This window comes from Telopea speciosissima, chromosome 6 (assembly GCF_018873765.1).
Source record: "Telopea speciosissima isolate NSW1024214 ecotype Mountain lineage chromosome 6, Tspe_v1, whole genome shotgun sequence".
NCBI classification, from domain to species: domain Eukaryota; kingdom Viridiplantae; phylum Streptophyta; class Magnoliopsida; order Proteales; family Proteaceae; genus Telopea; species Telopea speciosissima.
The window spans coordinates 60,753,826-60,775,665 of record NC_057921.1 but is presented as its reverse complement, the minus strand read 5'-3'; the positions used below and the strand labels follow the sequence as shown (position 1 = coordinate 60,775,665).

At 37.7% G+C, this 21,840-nt stretch overlaps 3 protein-coding genes across 7 annotated transcripts in view; all 3 read left to right on the top strand.

Annotated features, from left to right (window-relative positions):
* The window catches only part of LOC122664706 (phospholipase D beta 1-like), a 36,604-nt gene extending 32,300 nt beyond the window's left edge, over positions 1-4,304 (top strand). For both annotated transcript variants that reach the window (XM_043860653.1, XM_043860652.1), the window contains 3 exons: positions 2,703-2,879; positions 3,308-3,505; positions 3,636-4,304. In XM_043860653.1, the coding sequence (XP_043716588.1) occupies positions 2,703-2,879; positions 3,308-3,505; positions 3,636-3,938 (678 nt within the window). In that variant the 3' untranslated portion in view covers positions 3,939-4,304. The remainder of the gene's footprint in view (positions 1-2,702; positions 2,880-3,307; positions 3,506-3,635) is intronic.
* LOC122664709 lies at positions 252-18,875 on the top strand. Of its 4 annotated transcripts, XM_043860657.1 has the most exons (6): positions 252-262; positions 4,966-5,125; positions 5,310-5,557; positions 7,545-7,758; positions 7,891-8,047; positions 12,632-12,917. In XM_043860657.1, the coding sequence occupies exons 2-5, from the start codon at positions 5,024-5,026 to the stop codon at positions 8,011-8,013; spliced, it is 687 nt and encodes a 228-aa protein (XP_043716592.1). In that variant the 5' UTR covers positions 252-262; positions 4,966-5,023; the 3' UTR covers positions 8,014-8,047; positions 12,632-12,917. The 4 variants fall into 4 exon arrangements, with proteins under 4 accessions (XP_043716592.1, XP_043716594.1, XP_043716591.1 ...); XM_043860659.1 differs by lacking the exons at positions 252-262; positions 12,632-12,917 and adding an exon at positions 18,864-18,875 and having other exon boundaries at positions 4,922-5,125; XM_043860656.1 differs by lacking the exon at positions 252-262 and having other exon boundaries at positions 4,922-5,125.
* LOC122664708 (bifunctional dTDP-4-dehydrorhamnose 3,5-epimerase/dTDP-4-dehydrorhamnose reductase-like) lies at positions 18,245-21,313 on the top strand. The gene is made up of 2 exons (XM_043860655.1): positions 18,245-18,828; positions 20,625-21,313. The coding sequence occupies exons 1-2, from the start codon at positions 18,376-18,378 to the stop codon at positions 21,075-21,077; spliced, it is 906 nt and encodes a 301-aa protein (XP_043716590.1). The 5' UTR covers positions 18,245-18,375; the 3' UTR covers positions 21,078-21,313.
* The last annotated feature ends 527 nt before the right edge of the window (positions 21,314-21,840 follow it).

Below are 21,840 nucleotides of genomic sequence, written 5' to 3'. Positions count from 1 at the left end.
CCATTCTCTAGAAGTCGATTCTCTTCTCTCTCTTCTTCTTCTTCTTTATTATTTACATGGTATCAGAGCGGATCCTTAGGTGCTGCTACACCTTCACTTAGGAGCTTGTTCACTTTTTTTTCCTGATTTCAATCAATATTGATTGAATCATCTCAGTTCAAGTTTGCGGTTTCTCTAGATTTTCTGCTTGAAGGGGTGCAGCACCCTATGCTGCTATTTGGATGCTTTTAGAGACTAGTTCATGATCATACTGAAGAACTAGGTCTCGTGTGTGGTGGTTGGTGATCTGTGGAGTGAAGATTGCATTTAGATTTCAGGGTTTTCAGCAGAATCAATTTCAGGTTTCAGGTTTTCTGGAAAATCGATTTCAGGTTTTGAAGATTTTGGTTATTGCTTCCCTTTTGTGGATATTTTTTGGTGGATATTGAGTCTTCACTCCATCTTATATCACATTCTTGTTGAGTTATTTTGTGGAAGATGGCTAATGCAAAGAATGTGGTGACTGAGGTGGTGTCTTCGTCCTCTAATCGGATCACTGAGAAGAAACTAGGAGTAGTTACTAATTTCTAGTAATGGAAGAAGATTGGTCAGGTGGTGTTGACAGGCCGCGACCAACAGAGTTACTTGACGAAGACAAAACCTGCTAATGATGCATCATGGGACACCATTGATGCATGGATTTGGGGGCAGATGTTGAATTCTATGGAGAATCAGATTGTTGACTTGGTAACACACATTGACACTGTGAAGGAGTACTGGAGTAGTGGGAAAACCTGAATATTTTATATTTAGGACAGAACAATCTCTCCCTCATTTATGAGTTGTCACCATAGTTATCAAAGCGTCTCCTAGGCATCCAGGTTCCTTGGTCGCCTTGCATGCCTTGGTCCGCCTTGATTTTTGACCCTCTCCAACACCTTGGTCGCTTTGCCACCTTGATAACTACACTTGTCATAGGTGTTCTATCGGGCTGATCTCAAGGGTTGTCCTTTGACCCAAATCACCCAATACTTTACTGATTTTAAAAGGATGTACGAAGTGTTGAATTCTCTACTTCCTATCAGTTCTGATGTGCAACAGTTGCAGACCAGCGAGAGCAGCTCTCAGTTATGGGTTTTTTGGGTGGCCTTGGAAAGGAATATGACCCTGTTCGCTCTCAAATTCTTGGTGGTGATAAGGTGGCCTCTCTTGGAGTTTTGACATTTTATCACATAAATTGTGTAAAGTAGTTCTGATTTATATGCTAAACCAGTACCAAAACAGGACTGGAACAGAGTGACAAATAACCAGATTTGTGAGAAAACACATATGATAAAATCAGCAGGTCAGATCAGACTGAAAGTGTGGTTGAGTTCTCCTTTTAGATAGTCTAGACTTCGCTGAAAAATCCTGCAAGATCCACTGGATCTGAACTTATGGAGTATTCCTAGTGACACTAGGCTAGGGGTAAATCTGTCAAACTAGGAATTGCATGACAGTTTAGATAACAAATTTATACTAAACAATAGAAAACCAATGTATGACATCAATTTCAGACTCATCAGAAACGTATATTTTGATGCCAGATTTCAAGTCAATAAAGATGAATCCTACTCGAAGTAGGACTATATCAAATACGCAACAAAATCAGTATTTTAAAGCAGATTATGGAAGAGAGTACAGTCGGTTAAAAAGGTTCTGAAATCAGAATTTAGATCTGCCACATATTTCACTTTCAAATTGGCAGTCCTAGTGAAGACTTCACAGGACTGAATATCGCAGGAACTAAAACAGAACAGAATTGCAGAGAATTTAAGCACAGATCACTACCTTAATGAAGACAAGAAAAGAGCAATAGGACCTAGGCTTCCCAGTTCCCACTGCGAGGTGTTGATTGAATTCACCACCAATCAGACCTTGATTCTCACAAGGAAGCAGCACTCCACGCAGGCAGCACAACAGGTTTTTTTAAAACATCAAACTGTGGGCTATGAAGCCCTTGGTCTTTATTTATAAAAGCTATCAAAAGTAGAGTTCGAATCTGTCTAGGAAACCCCCTAGCTGATTCCTATTACAACTCACCATTCCTTTTTAAAGTCTAAATAGTTCAAGTAGTCTTTACAAAGGATGTGGACCCAACTTAAAACACTTAAAGACAATAAGCAAAATATCTAATTTAAACTTAACCAATTGAACCACCAGTTCAATTGGGACCGACTTAAAACAACTTAAAACAGAAAACAAATAAACTAAACTTAAAACAAAGTGGATCCAAGCCTTATAATAGGCTGGGCCACTGAGCCTGCCATTTCTTGGACCTCCTACGCTGGTATGTCTTCAGTACTGCATCAATGTGCTTGAAATTTGACATTTTATTACATAATCTAGAAACCTGGTACGTGAAGTTCAACACTAAACTTGCAGCCTGTTTACCTCATATCATGTCAAACTGCATGATCATCCTTATCAATATTGGTTATGTGAAACAATCCGATGCCATGCTTGGGATCCCTACGAGTGAACAGAATCTATAAATCTCCCATTTTAATGCGCTGTTATTCATATCACATCCTTAGCCAGTCTTAAGCTGCCTTAAAAATTGCAGTTTTCATCATTTGCAAAAAAATTAATGCAAGGGATGTTAACTTGCAAGTTGATGTATGTGATGTGTTTCTATATAGGTTAAATACTACATATTCATATATCTGGATTTATTACTGCAGAATAAAACGATGCAAATGATGTATGAAACAATTTACAAAGCTTTGGAAGAGGTTGAGCTTGAGAACACTTACACACCAGAAGACTATTTAAATTTCTTCTGCCTTGGCAATCGTGAGGCTCTAGATGGGAATTACATCCCAGATGTGCAAAATCCAACTGCAGCAAACACCCCTCAGGTATACACCTCTCTCTCTTAAACTAATATTCCACTTCTTTGTTATATATATATATATATTTTTGAGTGGGGGTGGGGGTGGGGGTGGGGGTGGGAAGTGGGGAGGTGGGGTTTGATCAGTTAGAAACAATTTTATTGCTAAATGGGAAATCAGAAATTCCCTCAATACAAAACCAGAATACTCTCGCTAGCTCTCCTTCAAAAAAAAAATTTGTTTGGTTCCATTTCTCTATCACCCTCCCATCAACTTATTGGCTTATTGCTACCTTAATTGTCTCATTTTATTAATTACACTTTGACAAGTGTAAATTATTTCTTACATGTATCGTTTTGCTGTTGTTTTCACCTACCTTATTGCTTTATGCCTCTTGGTGTATGCCATGCAATTTCTTCATTTTTGACTTAATGCTCGGAAACTTGGTAATGTAGGCATTCTCGCAGAAAAATCGACGCTTTATGATCTATGTTCATTCAAAAGGCATGATAGTGGATGATGAGTATGTAATTTTGGGGTCTGCAAACATCAATCAGCGATCTATGGAAGGCACGAGAGACACAGAGATTGCAATGGGTGCCTATCAGCCCTTGCATACATGGGGAAGAAAAGGATCTAATCCATGTGGACAGGTAAGCTTATTCAGATATGGCTAGTCTTCCTCTGATACCAGCAAAATGTAACTCATTTTTATCTAATGTCGATTCTCTTGAAGACTGTATGCCCCGAGTCATTGTTGGTATGGTTTATGTCTTTCTGTAGGTTTATGGGTATAGGATGTCTCTGTGGGAAGAGCACATTGGAGATCTTGAGGAATGTTTTGAACACCCTGAAAGCCTTGAATGTGTTAGACGGGTTAAGTCCCTAGGGGAGCAGAACTGGAGACAATTTGCTGCCGATGAAGTAACAGAGATGAGAGGGCACCTCCTGAAGTACCCAGTCGAAGTTGACCCAAAGGGCAAGGTGAAGTCTCTTCGTGGATGTGAAAGTTTCCCAGATGTCGGAGGGACCATAGTGGGAACTTTGGGAAATTTTTCAGCCATTCAAGAAAATCTTACCATCTAATCCACAAATCAATCCATGATTGCGGCGACAACCCTGCACAGTCCACAACTGTCTTGAATTACAAAACTTTGCAGTAGAAGCCAATCAAGCTAAAATTCAATAGGCACCACATATGGACAAGGTTCCATCCAGTTGTTCTTTTGAACTGTAATTTGTGTATGTTTGCACCCATTATTTTTTGTCACAATTCATCTCAATCATACCAAACCCACTCTAAAGATGTATTGTTTAAAGGTATATGTTGTATAATTACACTGGGTGGAGTTTTGGAGATAAATATTGTGTATATTTATGTGCATATTAATGAAAGGATTAAATTTTTTTGCAAGAGATAAGTACAAAATTAGCAAACTAGATTTAAATGAGTAAATGCAAACCTTTGTGAGTTGTGGCATAATTTCTATTCGATAGTTGTCAAGGAAAGATTCTCTTTTATAGTCCATCTAATTGTGCCATGTGGAAGGGAGGTGTGACAATTCTGATCTGTGGATATTTAGGCAGCATCCTGGAATTTGGATTTAACATGTGCTAAATTCTAGACTAAATTCAATTAGATGGCCTTCCATTTATTGGCATTTTTATTTGAAATTTTCAATCACTTTTTTAAAAAAAATCATTTTTAAGAGACTTTCAAAGTTTTATTTTGCCGCTTGACCAACTCTCTGTTTAAACTAAACTGTTTAAACTGACATTTGAGTAGTGGACGTTAGGTATTTGATTTGTTGTATAAAGACTTCCAAAATAACCATCGAAGAAAACTTTTAAAATAATGTAAGGGGGAGTGTTCTCTGTGTAGGAGCGTGGCTTCTATGCATGCACGGGCCCAATGATAGAAGGTGTAGTGGGTATCAAGTGGAACATCATTTGAGCATTTCATGGGGGCGGGACAGTCATTTTGCTCCCATGTATCTGACCGCAGAGCGTATACGCCCGGATAGAGTTATCTTCTATAACATAAATAAGCGTCCATGGCTAGTGGCTACCCTTTGGGACCTCTATAAGTAAACAAATCCAATATCAAGAGAAGTAGCGCGCAATAGTTGGGGAGTTCTCGTTGTTCTGTAGAAGACAAGCAAGGGACGGAGATGAGCGGAAGAGGAGGAGATGCGAAGAAAGCAAAGTGGCCAGTGATAAAGCCCAAACGAGATCTCCAGATTACGCGCCTAAAAGACACCCATCTCTTCATGGTACGAACAACGAATTCCTTTTCTTCCATATGTATTTGTTTAGACTTTTGTTGGGTTGAAAGATCTAAAAAAATATTAAGGTTAAGAATTTTAATGGTATCTGGAAAAAACCCATTTGGATATATGAAATTCTGGTGGAATTAAGATGGGCTGTCACAATTGTCGTCTTGTTCATCATTTTCAGGTTCAAAATTTCTTCACATCCGCTGAATCTATGGCATTTATTAAAGCTGCGGAGTCCATTGGTTTCCTCCACCAGGGAAGTCTCGGCCCGACGAAAGGGGAAGCTTTTAGAGACAACGACCGTGTTTCTGTGAATGATCCTGTTCTTGCTGAAACTATATGGGAGTCGGGTCTCCGAATTATCTTTTCTGATATTAAAATTCGGGGGAAAGTTGCGGTGGGTTTAAATCCAAATATCAGATTCTACAGGTAGACATTGAATCCCTAATTAATTGATTCTTTTCTTTCGAAGACTAGGTTAGAATTCGTACACGATGGACTAGTTTTTTGAACTCCTTATAGAGAACTAGATCACTGCGAAAACTAAATTTGTAAATCAAGAACAAACAAGATTGAACGGATGTAAATTGGGTGACTTATCTAAGAATGACCCTTTTAGATTTTGTGTATCCTCCTCTATGTTCAGTTTGTTGAAAGAGGCCTATGGAACCAGTTCAGTTCGCTGCGCCACAAGGGTTGAACCAGTAACTTATGAATGCTTTCCTGTGAATTAATCGCTAAACCAAAGAGCCACCAGCTTGAAGGGGCTGGGCCAGGTTGTGGAGAGGCAAGGTGAGGCCTTTGTGCGTGTGGTTTCTTTTTTGCCGGCAGCCAGACTGAGATCTGAAAAATCCTCCACCAATGTTAGATGAAGTTTTTTTAAACATCGGGTGTTTTTTTGTCAACATCAATTTTTGGTGGTTGAACGTTGGCTAGAGCATGTTGTAAGTCAGGACTTGTCAAGAACTAGCCAATGTGTTTAACTCTCTGTCCGACGTTCAATGGGGTTTTACAGACATTGGATGAGCATCGTCTGACACATTTTCGATGTCGGCGCTATTTTGTTACGCGTCGTCTAGATTGCATCGGACGTCAGCAATGGCTAGAATTTTGTGTCTTCTCACTCCAAGAGAGACACCTCTTGAGCCATTTTGGACAGTTGTTGCCAAGGGGTATCTCTCCTCTATAAATAAAGGACACTTTAGTATTGGATTCTTAGTGTTTTATCCCCTTTCTCTTTCTCATTCATACACTGTCAAACTCTCTCCCTGTTTTGCCTCATGTTTTACTGTTTTGAGAAGTGTTCTGAGAGTTAGCCATTTGCTGAATACTGATCTCTCAATTATGCTACGATGTTAAGAATTGTAGTAAATATGCACCAAGAATATTGACAGATAGACTTGCCTTAATGAATTAGCAATCATGTTGTAACATCACTACATTGTAGGACACCTTTGACATCAATCACGAACTTGACAATCAACTGTTGCACCTTCAAAACACTTGAAACCGTTAGGAGATACGGTGGGGGTGAGTCATGCGACCAGTCATGCTCTTTAAGATTGTTGTTGCTTCTTATGGTGCAGTACGGGTTCTTTGCAAATCGACCTCTAGAATTAAACTACTCCTTAGACCCTCCAGTAGTTGTTGCTCTCACTTACTGGGTCACGCGACTCACGTCGAGGCACACTCGGGTTGTGCTCAATCAATAAGAGCAATGAAACTCAGAACACTTCTAAAAACAGTGAGTGTGTATGAGTGAGAGAGAGGGGATACCCCTTGGAAACACCTGTCCAAAGGGCCTAAGAGGTGTGTCTCTCGGAGTTAGAAGACACCAAAATCTAGCCATTGCCGACATCTGATGTAATTTGGACGGCACAACATAATATCACCGACATCGGTAAAACCCATTGAACGTTAGGCAGAGAGTTTAATATGTTAGCTAGTTCTTGACAAACCTCAACTTAGAACATGCTCTAGCCAATGTTCAACCAACAAAAGCTGACGTCAGGAAAAACCTTATCCAACGTCGGCAAAGGAATTTTCCGGAAACCACATACACAAAGGCCTCGCCATGCCATAACCTGGCCCAGCTCGGCGCACATAAGCGTGTTTGAAATTAAACCCCGAACCCCCCAGAGACAAGAGAGCATAGTGAACCTTTCTTTCATGGAATCATACCCTTGTAGTTCTCATTATACTATATTAACCTCACTCTGCTCTCTTCCATAACCAATGTGGGAGTAAAGATTTCCCACTACTTTGCTTTACTAGAAGCAACATTGGGGAGGTCTTGGATTCAAAATTATGGGAGGCAAAAAAAATAAAACCTTTTGAAACTTCTTTTGCTTTAAATACAACAAGTGCCCTTGAAAATGCTTTTCTCCTCATTACGGGCTAATTACTGGAGTCTCAGGTACAAGGTGGGCCAGCGCTTTGGGAGGCATATTGATGAAAGTGTTGATCTTGCTGATGGGTGCCGAACTCATTATACATTATTAATATATCTTAGTGGGGGTGTAAGGCAAAAAGGCAATAGTCATTTAGGCAGCAACCAGGATTCTTCTGAGGACTCACTAGTTGGAGGAGAGACTGTCTTTTATGATTACAGGCGAGGTATTGCTGCTGAGGTAAATATTTTCTGCTCTATTCCTTCTAAATTATCATGCTTGCATAAGGACCACACTTTGTCCATTCTTCAGTTTCCAAACAGACTCTTGGGGAATGATCTGCCTTCTAAAACTGAGATGTTTTGTTGGAAGGTGGCTCCTGTTGAAGGTACGGCACTACTTCACATTCATGGTGATAAGTGTATGCTACATGAAGCCCGAAACGTTACAAAGGGCGTCAAATATGTCTTTCGATCAGATGTAGCTTTTGCTTGACGAGTGTTGGAGCTTTGCCAATGAAGCAAGATAGGTTAGTTATTCACATAAAGTTCTTTCACAACATTTATTTCTGATTTTCTTGTTTCACCTGGTAAGCCAGCTTGTTAACCATTCATTTTTTTTTAATTTTTAATACTTCTGGTTTATTAGAGTATCATTTAGTGAGCACACAGTCACCATGGCTGTCAATACCATTATTCTTGTGATAAATAAGCTGGAAAAACAATGATCTCAGGTTGACAAGAAGTAGCAGCATTTAGTACAACATTTGAGAACCATGGAATCAATTCATTTCTGATTCATGTATTTATCAAGTACACCACTATACTATTATTGTGAATCGAGAATTACCTTGTGACTTCAAACTGCAAACCATGAATCCTTTAGTTATACTGTTTTGAACCGCAGTGGTAACAAGAACCAGATGTCAACAGGTTTGCTCTCAACATTTCAAACTCCTTTTCGGCAGTCCTATTTGTTTAAACTTCAAGCTTCCATTTTTTTTTCTCTATACCAACCTCAAAGCTACTTAGTTAGCCCAACTTTAGTGAAGCTTCTTATCTTTGTTAGTGTCCTCAAAACCTTTTCATTTGGGCTTGGGGATGGTAAGGTAAAAGCAAAACTGCTATGGAACTTGCTTGTGAGAAAGGTAAATACATGGAGTACTGCGATCAGTTGTAAAAGTTGCACGTGATCTGTATGAGTCAGTTGGGTCTGACATGTAATTTGAATGGCTGATTGTCCACAACTTGGCTATTAAGTTGAAGTTATTCAATGTTCTTTGGAGTGATGAATGAGGTGTAGCCACACCATTGTCTAGGCATCACAAGGAACCTCCATGTTCCCCAAGAATAAGAAAACAATCACGCACACACACATGGACACATGAACGCACACAAGGAGTGACTGATAGTAGCAGTAACTGAAATTTACATTGTCAGGTTGACCTGTGTGAAGTGCATTATCACCAAGATAATAATGCTAAATAGACTTGATAAATACAAGGGCCTGCTGATTAATGATGAAAATATGAGTAGACAGAGAGAGAGAGATCTGATTTATTCGACTATATATTTTGGTATGTCATGGGTACCGTCTAATGGTTCATCTGTTTGTCACTACAACTGATAAAATCTCACTGCAGTGCAAGTTTTGATGGTATGTACAACACCCGAGCCTGCTCTAAGATGATTTTTAAGCCAATAGTATGGAGGTATAATATTATCGTTAAATGAATTATCCTGGGGCTTGGGAAAAGGAAAGCTTACTGTTTGAAAACTCGTTGGTTTATGGAGAGCATCTTCTAGACTCGTTCATTACTGAAAATCTACTTTGGGTATGGTACTCTTTCTAATGTTAATATTAGATTTATTTTGCACCCCATGTGTGCATCTTGGAGTAATATCAGTGAGGCATCTTTTAACTCAAGAGCACACACTGCTTACCTGCCTATCCATACACTGCTGGATGGGCAGATTGCTTGAAGGGGGAGTACTATGGCAATTGATGTGATTAGCATCTTGGAAGATAGGATCTTTAACGGTAAGAGTCTAGAATTGATAGATGTTATGAGGAGAAGAAGATTAACATAGTTTGTATTTAAGAGACTAGATGGAAGGGTAAAAATGCTGAGGAGCTGGATGACTTTAAATTTTGGTATACAGGGGATAAAAGTAATAGAAGTGGAGTGGGTATAGTAGTGGATAAATATTTAATGATGTGGATGTTAAAAGATTTGGTGTTGGGATTATATCCATCAAACTTATGTTGGGGAAAGAGGTTGTCAATATAATTAGCACTTACGCACCTCAAGTAGGATTGGATGAAAGTAGCAAATTACAATTTTGAGTACACATGGATGGATTAATGCAAGGTTTTAGTCAAGGAGAAAAGATTAGTATAGGGGGTGATCTGAATGGACATGTTGGGAGAAATCGTAGAGGCTATGAAGGTGTACATGGAGGATATGGTTTTGGAGAGAGGAATGAGGAGGGGACTTCAGTTTTAGATTTTGATGTGGTTTATGATTTATCCATTCTAAACACATACTTTGAAAAGAGAGGAGCATTTGGTTATCTTCAAAAGTGGTCATCATAGTAGTGAAATAGATTTCTTTCTAACTAGGAGGTCCGATAGGTTATAATGTAAGGATTGTAAGGTTATATCGGGTGAGAACCTAACCACACAACATAGATTAGTGGTCATGGATATGTCTCATTATGCTGAATCTTAAGAAAGGTGAGCTTATTTGCTATAGGATAAAGTGGTGGAGCTTAGAAGGAGATATCTTGAAATCATTTACTGATAAATTGGTCAAACCAAGAAAGTGGGACTTTGATGGAGACACTAATACAATATGGAACAAGATGACTGATTGTATTAAGAAGGTTGTTAAAGTTGTCCCAGGCAAATCAAAAGGAAAACGTTATTCCTCGATGGAAACTTGGTGGTGGGATGATGAGGTTCAAGTAGATATTAAGGCTAAGAAAGCTAGTTTTAATACATGGCAAAAGACTACGGATATAGAGAATCTAAAAAGGTATACATTTGCCAAAAATGAAGCTAAGACGATTATGGAAAAATCAGGGGTGAAGAAATATGAAGATCTTTATAACAATCTAAGAACAAAGGAACTAAAATGAAGGAAAGGAAGAGTAGAGATTTCGACCATGTTAGATGTATTAAAAGTGAAGATGGTAAAGTACAAATAAGGGATGAGGACGTTAAGGAGAGATGAAAAGATTATTTCTACAGCCTATTAAATGAAGAGATTTACCCATCAAGACATCACATTTCGGAGATATATACGAAAAATTAGGGTGCCTGAAGTAAAAGAAGCTTTAAGGAGGATGAAAGTAGGCAAGGCACCAAGTCCAGATGGGGTCCCAAATCCCAATAGAATTGTGGAAGAGCTTAGGAATCTGTGGTTTATCTTGGCTAACCAAGTTTGTTTAATAAGATTTTTATGAGCACAAGCATAGAAAAACATCTCGGTTTCACAAAAAACCGAGACAAGATGACCATCAATTCTAAAAAGTCCCATTTTGCGACCGAAACAGTCCATATTTCACAAGTTTTGACCAGAACACCTAGATGGACTTCCAACTCTCGCACTATTGACATGATTTGGAAAGCCATCTCCTTTGATGTTAGTTCCAAGCTTCATTTATTTCCTTGTATTATTCAGCTTCTTGACTCCCCAAAGAACAGGTTCATTGCTGTATCCTGGGGTTTAGATGATTCTCATTTTCGTTCTCTCAGGCCCCTTTCTTAGGGTTTGAGGCTTGTTTTCTTCCCACCCCCCCCCCTCTTTTTTCCCTATGTATTCTCCTCTTGTTCTTTCCCTCTTTGGGGTTTTGGTATAGATTTTTATTCATTCCCCCCCCCCCCCCAAAAAAAATATCATTTATCCTCATTGAAACTGAAGGAAACCTGGCTCAAACCAGGACAAGCATTTATTTATACCAAATATCATTTACTTAAGATATTATTCATAAACAAGCAAATACCTCCTATTTGAATCCAATAAAAATAGTTAAAAAATTAAATTCCAAAAGGATAAAAAGTCAAATCCCCCAATTCAAGAACAAAAATTGGATTTTCGGCAGTAAGTGCAAATTTCAACTTTTAAATGTTGGGTTTTTTCTCAAATCTAAAAAAAGGCGTACCGAATGCACGAGGCTCCCGCCACTACGAGGTCTAGTGAGGGTCATAATGTATGCAGCCTTACCCCTGCTTCGCAGAGAGGCTGTTTCCAAAGACTCAAACCCGTGACCACTTGGTAACAATGGAGCAACCTTACCGTTGCACCAAGGTAACGGTAAAATATGCATTTGTTTTGATATTGAAAAAAAAAAATTTCATTCAGAGCGATTTTTAACAGCATTCACGCACACCGAATAAGGTTTGATTGAAATATAATTCCTTTAATATAAATCAGAGTTAAGCAATTTTAGATTTGTTTGAAAGCTTTGTTTGGTGACGACCGACTATAATGTATGGTGCCAAATGTTGGGCAGTTAAGAAGCATCATATAGATAAACTCGGTGTAGCTGAGATGAGGATGTTGAGATGGATGTGGCAAAACTAGGAAGGCTAAAGTAAGGAATGATCAAGTTATAACTGATTTGGGAGTAGCTCCGATACATGATAAGTTACGAAAAAGTTGTTTGAGGTGGCATGACCATGTTTAATGGAGGCCTTTAGATCCTCCAGTATGGAGGAGTGATTTGATTCAGATTGAAGGAGCTAAAAGAGTCAAAGACAGACCTAAAATGACTCTAGGAAAAGTGGTAAGAAAATACATGCATAACTTTGGCCTTGTATCAAGTATGACCTTGAATAGAGCTGATTGGAGGGTAAGGATCTATGTATCCGATCCCATTTAGTTGGGATAAGACTGAGTTGTTGTACCATGGCAGTTGATGTCCCAATTATCTAACCTGATTGCTATCAAGTCCAATTTGTAAATGTGTTTTAACTGCTACATATGTATACTCATTGATCCTAGCTCTCTTCCAAACTGTTTGGTACGCTTATTTATTTTCTTCATCTTAAGTTATAATGATCTCAAACATTGATTATATTGTGTTGTTTCTTTTGCCTTGTGACTCGGGATTTATCAAGCATTTGTATCTTTCGAGAAGAGGCAGATGCAAAATGCAACATCAAAGCCAACTGTCAACCATTATTTGAACTCTTCTATTGGGAGCCCAGAGGTGATTATTGTGGAAGCAGAGTTAATAAATTGCAGTAGAGTTATGCTATCATAGAAGACCCTCTTCCATTCTTTCTGAGTTGGTGGAAAAAGAATATTTCTTTGTAGCAATATTGAATGTGTCAAGGTCTTATATTCTTTCCACAGATGTAGTTCTTCAATCAACAGAACTAGTACTAAACCATCATCCTTCCCATTGTGTTCCTTTCCTTTGTATCCTTGGGATCCATAAGTAGCTTATTAGGATTGTCAATGATAAAACCTGTCATATATTCTTTATGCTGCTCCATATTTCATATGCTGTGCTGTTCTAATGAAATTCCACCATTTTTTTTTTTGGTTGGAAAGGAAAATGAAATTGTAAGAATAAAATATCATAGGCAGCAAGTATAAGACTAGAAATACAATAAACAAATAGTAAATACAAGACTTATCTGATTGGTATGACAGATAGTATGCCACCGCGTCAACGATACAAGTCTTCTTGTGTAACCTGAACAATAAATGGTAGAGTCGAGTTGCATCAAACGATGCTCTCCTTAAGGTTTTTAGATGCCCCAATTCTGCAATCCGAGTTGACCATGCATCTATACCCCCAAGATAAAACAACTCACTAATCACATAGGTTGCAGTTCCAAATGTGATTACAAAGGGCGTCCAAAGGGTATATTCACTAACTCATCGACATTGACCGACTACGGTGGAAAAGAAAACATAATATAAAATTGCTTCTAATTATGTTTTTCAAAACAATTATTAGAGAATGAGCAAGACATCTCCTCTCTGTATAAAGGAGAAGAAGAGACACCACTAAGGGATGTCTCTAAAAGAAATGCTCTAAAACATATGTCTTTTCCCATAAGGTTTGTTTGTTAGCCATTCAAACAAGTCTTCCAATAGGCATCCATTGGCTATTTAAGTGTTTATAAGGAAAAGACAACCCTCTAACACATCCAACAAAAACGTGTTTTGAATCTTTAATTTTAAATATAATTAAAAATCCAACAATCCCCCCCAGATTCAAAATACCGATAAAACAAAATATTGAACTAGTGAATATATTAAACATAGTAGGACACATCGTTACAGGTGTCTTTCGGACTTGAACCTACACTAGGTCTGATGAACTTCGCTACAGAGTACGGGTGAAGTCATACTTCTTGTACCTTTCCTCATTAGTGTAGCCGGTAAGCTCACCATCCATATCCTACTAGTCGACCTTACGTGACATAACCCGTTCATGAAAAAATTGGACATTTTTTTTAAAAATCGGCTTTGTCCCCTATCTCGGTCTCATGGATGTTTAAAGAGTTCGCCTTTAAAACTCTCATCGGTAGGCGGCCATACCTCCTACATCCACTAAGGTCAGCTAGTGTGCACCACAGTTAACACACCCCCACATTTCGTAGGATTTAGCTTGATTAAGAGTATCTAACTCATCCTCATTTCATTGTGGTGGTACTACTTTTCCATGTAACCAGAATGAGTAAATTTTAATAGTACTAGTCAGGTCATCCGGTGACTTCATTTGTATCCTTTGAACCTAATTCAGGAGTTAAACATCTTCACATAGCTTGGGTGTCTATCACATGACCTATGATACAGGCTTTGAACTCATTCCTTAAATGTATACCAAAATAATGGTCAGAGGCTATATAATAGTATTAGTCATTTTCATCTTTGACTATACTAAATTGATAGCGTTAACTTCCTTAGCCTCACCAAATATATGGAACCAAGACAGATAAATCTTTATTTCTCTATTGATCATGCCCTTTGTATAACGTGTCACCACTTATATTAATTTGATTTTGGTCATCACCATATATTTATCATTTATATCCATAGCCTTACGACTCCAGATCCGACTTTCTTACGAAGCCATAAAAATAAACTTGGTGGAGCTTATAACTCAAGCTTATATTATCGATTCCATGAATCGCCCCACCAGCATATGTTTATATATGCCACCTTAGAACCAAGGTATTGTTCCAAATACTTACATAACCGAATCTAAACATATCTATTAGATTCAATTTTCAAGTAGAGATTAATCATTCCACTTGGCTTTATTTATCTCTTAAGAAGATACTCTAACATGTAAATATATACATTCTCATAATAACCCCCACATATGGGGTTTATCACATTCAAAGATATAAGCCAATACAACATGAGAATGTTCTTGTGAGAAAACTGTGACCCCCACACGTCCATATTAATTCAACCATGCAACTTTACTTGCATATCAAGATATAGCTTATCAATAAACAGTCATGCACCCATGCAATTATATATATACATAATTACATGCACAAATACTTGATAGAACAAGCATTCGACCAACATGTATCATACATTGTCACTTGTCTCTAACGACAATCGATCTGGCCAACTAATACGATCACTGAGCTTTATTTATCAATACTCAGATTTATCGTAATCCATTCAGATATTATCACTTACTAAACATGGACATCAAAACATCCAACATAATCATGCAATCATGACATATGATCGAAACACCATAAATTTTGCATTATAAATATGTTGTCTCATTCATAGTGCACCATACATAGAAAATATGGAAAATCAAGACAATAATGATTGAGGCTATATTCAAATAAACAAAATGACTAGTTGGAAAGATCTCATTCATAGTCCACACTTCTCTCTGTAAGACATAATCCTCTAACACAGCCAACAAAAACGTGTTTTGAATCTTTAATTTTAAATATAATTAAAAATCCAACAGAAATTCCACCAGTTGATTAAAACAGATGTTTTTCAGGTGAAATGCCCCTTTCAGTGTCTAATTGAAGCAGCAAAGTACTGTTGCTGATATATCAACATTGGGTTAACAAAAATCACTATTGCAAAATATGGTACCCTGGAGACCTTATCATCAGCCCAAGGATGGTATCTCTACAAAGTAGGACATTAGTGACAAAGGATCAACACTATCTTCAGGCGGAGGCGGAGGGGGAGGGGGGATTCTTTTCGCCATGGTTTGGAGGATTGAAATTTTGGTCATTCTAGAATCCAGGTTCAGTCTGAAAATTTGGAAATGGAATATTTCAAAATGTTGGGTATTTTCAACAAATAACAGATCATAGTATTTGTGAACTATTTGGCTCGATTACTCTCTTAAAATGACACGAAATTCTTATATATTATCTTCTAACTCTGTAAATTTTGGAAAGGCAGTCTCACCCCCTCCCCGCCTTAGTGCAACGGTAAGGTTGTTCCATTGTGACCAAGTGGTCACAGGTTCGAGTTTGGAAACAGCCTCTCTGTGAAAGCAAGGATGAGGCTGCATATATTATGATCCTCCCCAAACCCCACAGTAGCTAGAGTCTCGTGCATTGGGTACGTCCTTTAGTCTCTCCTTCCCCCTCCGAGTATTTGAATTAGTTATTTTTTCCTATGTAGTAGGCTGAGAGCATTCCATTAAAATACAAAAGTTTATTGATTTTTCATATTAAAATTGCATATATTTTGTCCAAATATAATTACTTACTTCTTTCCTCGTTATGCATGAATTGTTTTGACATACTTTTCTTTTTTTATTTTTTTTGGGGGGGGGGTACTAGAAAGAGATATTTATGAAGATAATCTCAGGGGGGGGGGTACTAGAAAGAGATATTTATGAAGATAATCTCAATGTATGCTTTTTAAGATATACTTAACAAGGAATTTGTTGAGCTCAACGTGTCACTGAGAGGAGGTCAATCAGTGACTGTAGGGTCTTATAAAATTCATTCTTAAAAGATAGATGATTTGGTTAAAGGCACACAAGTTTGCAAGTCTATCATAAATCCACACAATCACACAAAGCACAAGAAAGCAAACCACAACACACAACATCAAATATACGTGGTTTGTCAGTGTGACTGCGTCCATGATGGAAATAGCTACGCGAGCTACAATCCAAATCTAGCATCTGTATAGTGAATAACACAACATTTAGTTGCACCTACCGCAAAGAGCATTAACTCCCAATTTATATGACTCCCACCAAAGGAGCATAAATTCTTAATTTAGGTAGCACTTAACACTCTATCAAGTATTCAAGGACTCATTGACAGCAAATGCCAGTAACTTCTATTGTGCATATTATTACCTTTAGATGTTAACATGTTCGTAATTTTGGACCATGCATGTTTTACCTGGAAAATTTTACTTGAAATAATTGTTACGAACTACTAGTGAATTTCCATCAATTCCCTTACTTTCCTCCTTTCTAGTGTAAAGATCTCTGTCCTGGAGTGTGGCCTACGCCAGCACTCCCATGAGTCTATCTCTCTCCTCCCCATATGAAAAGACACCTTTGCCCCCTTGTTTTAAGGAGGAGAGAGATAGACACATGAGAGTGCACACATAGGAGTGTTGGCATAGGCCACACTCCTGGACAGAAAACTGCTTCCCTCGAAATATTTATACTTACGATGCATATCAATTTTTTTATAAAAATGATAATTCCATAAACTTACTCAAAACACATATAACTATTTTTCTACAAACATATTCTCTTTGTGTTACATTTAAAATTACAAAGAATCCCTCACGTATTATTGTTTGAGAAATTGTACTCGACATTTTCACAAAATAAACCCACTTGGAACAAGATTCAAATTTCTACGTCATTAGTTGATGTTTAAGCTTAGGTCTTTTTGTTTTCAAAAACCTAGTCACCTTCTACAATCTTATTAAATAGAGACTAAAATGATAAATATACCACGTCATATGAGTTGGAACATTGGTCAAAACATAAATTAGAGAATTAAATCGACTCTATTTAGTTGGGATAACACTTTGTTGGATTGTATAGATAATGAGAATTTTTTATTGACAACTTAAGGTGTCAAATATTTTGTAACCTTACTTTTTTTTTTCCATTTCATTGAAGGAACAATCCTCTCATTTCAAATGTATACTAAAAAAAATGTGTGAGCTGACAATGATATAATGGTAAATCACTTTCAAAATATTTTAAGGACCAAATTTTGAGAATAAGATAAAAAGAGCAATTAAAAGAGGGTTACATGATTTAATAAAAAGACCATGAACATTAGTCAAAGTAATCCTAAGAATGACTAACCCTAGTCTTTTATGTAATAACCAGAGTTCAAAATTATCCAATGGGTCAGGTTCAGGAAAACCCGACCCATAAATACCGGTGGCAATTACTGCCATTTATTTATCAATCCTTTACTTGGCCATGATCACTATTCCGACAAAAGTGTGTATCAGCGGAAAAAAAGCAATGGCAAACGCACCTTAAGACAACGATCGATCATCTCTAGATGCTCCATAAATCCGTAGCCCGTGCATGATACCGTGAATCTCACTATGTTTGTTAAGTAGTTACATCGGACGGTGGATGGTGAATATCACAATGAAATACATCATTCTCAATACTCCTCCCATTCATATTTACAAATTAATCCTCATTTTCTTTTTTCTTATAAAAGGGCAAAAAAAAACAAAGAATTGTAAACAGAGAGGTCCATAACGAACCACGAATCGCTTTCTCTTGTTCGAAAGCTAAAATGCCTGAGAGCTGAGATCTCATCTTACAGATCTTCTCTTCTGATACTTCTTCCTCAATTCTTCTCTCTCAGTGTTATCTTCAATTTCCAATGGGTGTGGCATCAAATGGATCTGCATCTGATAAGCCATTGAAGTTCCTGATCTATGGCAGGACCGGTTGGATTGGAGGTCTGCTTGGTAAGCTCTGTCAAGCTCAGGGAATCGACTTCGCTTACGGCACAGGTCGACTTGAGAACCGAACCTCATTAGAATCCGACATCGCCACCCTCCGGCCTACTCATGTCTTCAACGCTGCTGGCGTTACTGGTCGACCAAACGTCGACTGGTGCGAGTCTCACAAGGTTGAGACTATCCGCACCAATGTTGTTGGAACCCTAACCCTTTCCGATGTTTGCAGAGAGAAAGGTTTGATCTTGATCAATTATGCCACTGGTTGTATCTTTGAGTACGATAAGGACCACACGCTCGGCTCTGGGATCGGATTCAAGGAGGAGGATGTTCCCAATTTTATTGGATCCTTCTATTCCAAGACCAAGGCTATGGTGAGTTTCTCGATTTTTCACCTCTCTGGATCTAGTTGAATGTGAGATTGGTTTGTGTTGGTCTGGAGTGTGTAATTCTGGGTTGTTCGATCCTGTTCTGTTTGGGAGTCGCAGATCTTCACTTGATTACTTCTATAATAGTTCTGGTGTTTAGAGGTTTTGACTTTAGTATTTTACATTTTTGGTTCCAAGTTTTCGTTTTTCGAAATTAAATTGATTTGGAGCTTGTGTTATGATATTAGTGCGTGAATGATGAATCTTGAGTCTGTGTGCATGAATCGCAGTAATTGCGTATATGTTTCTCATTAGAATGCCAGGATCTATGATATTTTTGGTTTGGAGTTGGATCTGTATGTTGGCAATTTGCACGTAGAGGATGGTATAGTCAGAATAGCTTCCATAAATTGTGTTTTGCAGTTCGAATGGTACACGCATGCTTGATTCGAGATTGTCTCTAGACATGTTTAAAAAGAAAAATGCTAGCTTCTGTGCCTATATGTACTCATGAGAAACCCTGATTTGTCTGTAACCATCTTGTGGTTGATAGTCTTTTAGTTCTTTGTGACCTAAAATGCATACAAGTTGAAAATTTTGGAGTTAAAGAGATGAAAAAAGAAGAAAAAAGAAGAAGTTAAAGAGACGAAAGAAGAAGAAAAAAGATGCTGTGCCTATAAATAGCATCTTTTGGTGTGCATAACATAATAGAACTTGGGTGAGATTAAGATCTCTTCTGGTTTAAATTGGTTTAATTAGCTGATCTGTCTATTGACATACTTTTCAAAATTTCATGATAAGCACACAAAAAGAACTATCTGACAAGTTTTTAATTGACATCATTCTCGATGTGAATATCTGATCTTCCATCATGTTAGTTTGATAATCTCCTATTGAATCATATCTTCGTTTTCAGTTTTAGGTTTTTGAATGTTAACAGAGTGCTGTTATTCCTTACTAAAGAAATCAAGAAATTCCATTTCGCCTTGATATGCATCTGAGAGAATTTTATTGCCTATAATAAAGCCAAGGGAAAATCACCTTCATATCCATGATTAAGAAACTAATTGACTAATCTCCCTACCTTGAATTTGAAATTATGAGTACTAACAGCTGACATTCTTTTAATGCATCCCTACCTCTTTTTTTTTGGCCGGGTGGGGGGTTGGGGTTTAGGTTCTACATATCCTGCTTGAAGAATATGGTGATGATGATCTGGTTAAAAATTCGAAGTATTTGGTTAATTTCCATATTAGGTGAATTGAACCCTGTGCAAACTGCACAAGAAGTCAGGAAAAGATGAAGTTGGCTCCTTTTTTTTCTGGAATAGAGGTGGAGTTATTGCACAACCAACTGAGATCTGAGGCAGTTTCAATGCACAATGCATCGGCTAAGCGGTCCTATTTACAGGTAGCAAAAGTCGACATATTTGGGCATGGGAAACTGTGTTCGAACAGGCTCAAACACATAGAGATGCACAAACACACACCACTTATCTCATATTCTCCCTAGTAAATGAACAGGATCTATAACTGATACATTACTTTCCATTTGATAAAAACTGTTTGACAAATAAAATGGAACATAGATGACTGCTTGGTTAGTGGTCTTTGGTGGTGGCTTCTAAATGGAGTCCTACACGAATGCTTAAACTTGCTAATGAACAAACATGATCTAGCATTTATATATTAGTGTCCAATCATTTGAATTTGCTGGCTAAATTACATGGAATGCAGCAGACAAGTGAGTTGCAATGTAAGTCATCATTCTTATGATGGTTTGGTTAACCTGAAATGTTTCAGGTGGAAGATCTACTAAAGAACTATGAGAATGTCTGCACTCTTCGAGTCAGGATGCCTATCTCGTCAGATTTAGCCAACCCTCGCAACTTTATCACGAAGATTACTCGATATGAGAAGGTAGTCGACATTCCCAACTCAATGACAATTTTGGATGAACTCCTGCCCATCTCCATTGAAATGGCAAAGAGGAACCTCACTGGAATTTATAACTTCACGAACCCTGGAGTTGTCAGCCACAATGAAATATTGGAGATGTACCGGGAATACATGGACCCTAATTTCACATGGAAAAACTTTACCCTGGAGGAGCAGGCAAAAGTTATCATTGCCCCTCGGAGCAACAATGAACTGGATACGACAAAATTGAAGCAGGAATTCCCAGAACTTCTATCCATTAAGGAGTCGCTCATAAAGTATGTGTTCAAGCCAAATCAGAAGACTTCTGCTACTTGAAATTTCTAAGTTGCATGCTTTCTTTTCTCTGGTCTTATAGATTTTAGCAGCTTTCTCCAATTGGGATTGTGTTGTGGAACACTTCTTTAGAAGTAGAAGAAAGTTCACTACCCTCCACCAATTGGGGCATGTCCCCCCATTGTATGCTTGAATAGCTTCAATGTCATCTTTGAATTGTGTATTTTTATTATTATTATGAATTTATGATGATGAATAAACTACCTGGAAGATGTCAATTTTTTTTTGTTTATTTTGTTACCCTTTCATTATCATGAGAAACCCTGATCTATTTAATTACCAAAAAAAAAAAAAACCCTGATCTGTTTAATACTAGCACCATTTGGTTAGAAGCAAGGGAAATGAAGTAAAATTTTTAATTGTAAAATGTAAATTGCAGTAAAAGGAAATGAGAAAAGCAAAAGAAAACTTTTTAATGGGGCTGTTTGGTTGGAAGTGAAGTGAAGAATGTTTGTTGATTGTGTTCCACTTTTTAACCAAATTTACCCTCCTACAGCTCAACTTAAGGTTTTTACCGCTTTCAATTGTTTCCAGCACTCTAGGACTGATCATATATTTTGCTGAAACAAAAAAATTTTGGAATGAATTAATGGAATTTAGAGCTGTGTTTAGTATGCATTCTTAGAATGCATTCTGTATCAAGAACACATTCTGGACTGCAAAAATTGCTAGAATGCAGCCCATTTTGGAATGTGATATTTTCCCATTCTCCAACTCGAACCACCCCTCCTGATTCTGGACATTT

What these genes read in the sequence shown, in the direction of transcription:
- LOC122664709 (XM_043860659.1), top strand. Translation starts at nt 5,024, where the DNA reads ATGAGCGGAAGAGGAGGAGATGCGAAGAAAGCAAAGTGGCCAGTGATA. An exon ending in CCAAATATCAGATTCTACAG is followed by an intron (nt 5,558 to 7,544) that starts GTAGACATTGAA and finishes CTGGAGTCTCAG; the next exon opens with GTACAAGGTGGGCCAGCGCT. An exon ending in GGCGAGGTATTGCTGCTGAG is followed by an intron (nt 7,759 to 7,890) that starts GTAAATATTTTC and finishes TTTTGTTGGAAG; the next exon opens with GTGGCTCCTGTTGAAGGTAC.
- LOC122664708 (XM_043860655.1), top strand. Translation starts at nt 18,376, where the DNA reads ATGGGTGTGGCATCAAATGGATCTGCATCTGATAAGCCATTGAAGTTC. An exon ending in ATTCCAAGACCAAGGCTATG is followed by an intron (nt 18,829 to 20,624) that starts GTGAGTTTCTCG and finishes GAAATGTTTCAG; the next exon opens with GTGGAAGATCTACTAAAGAA.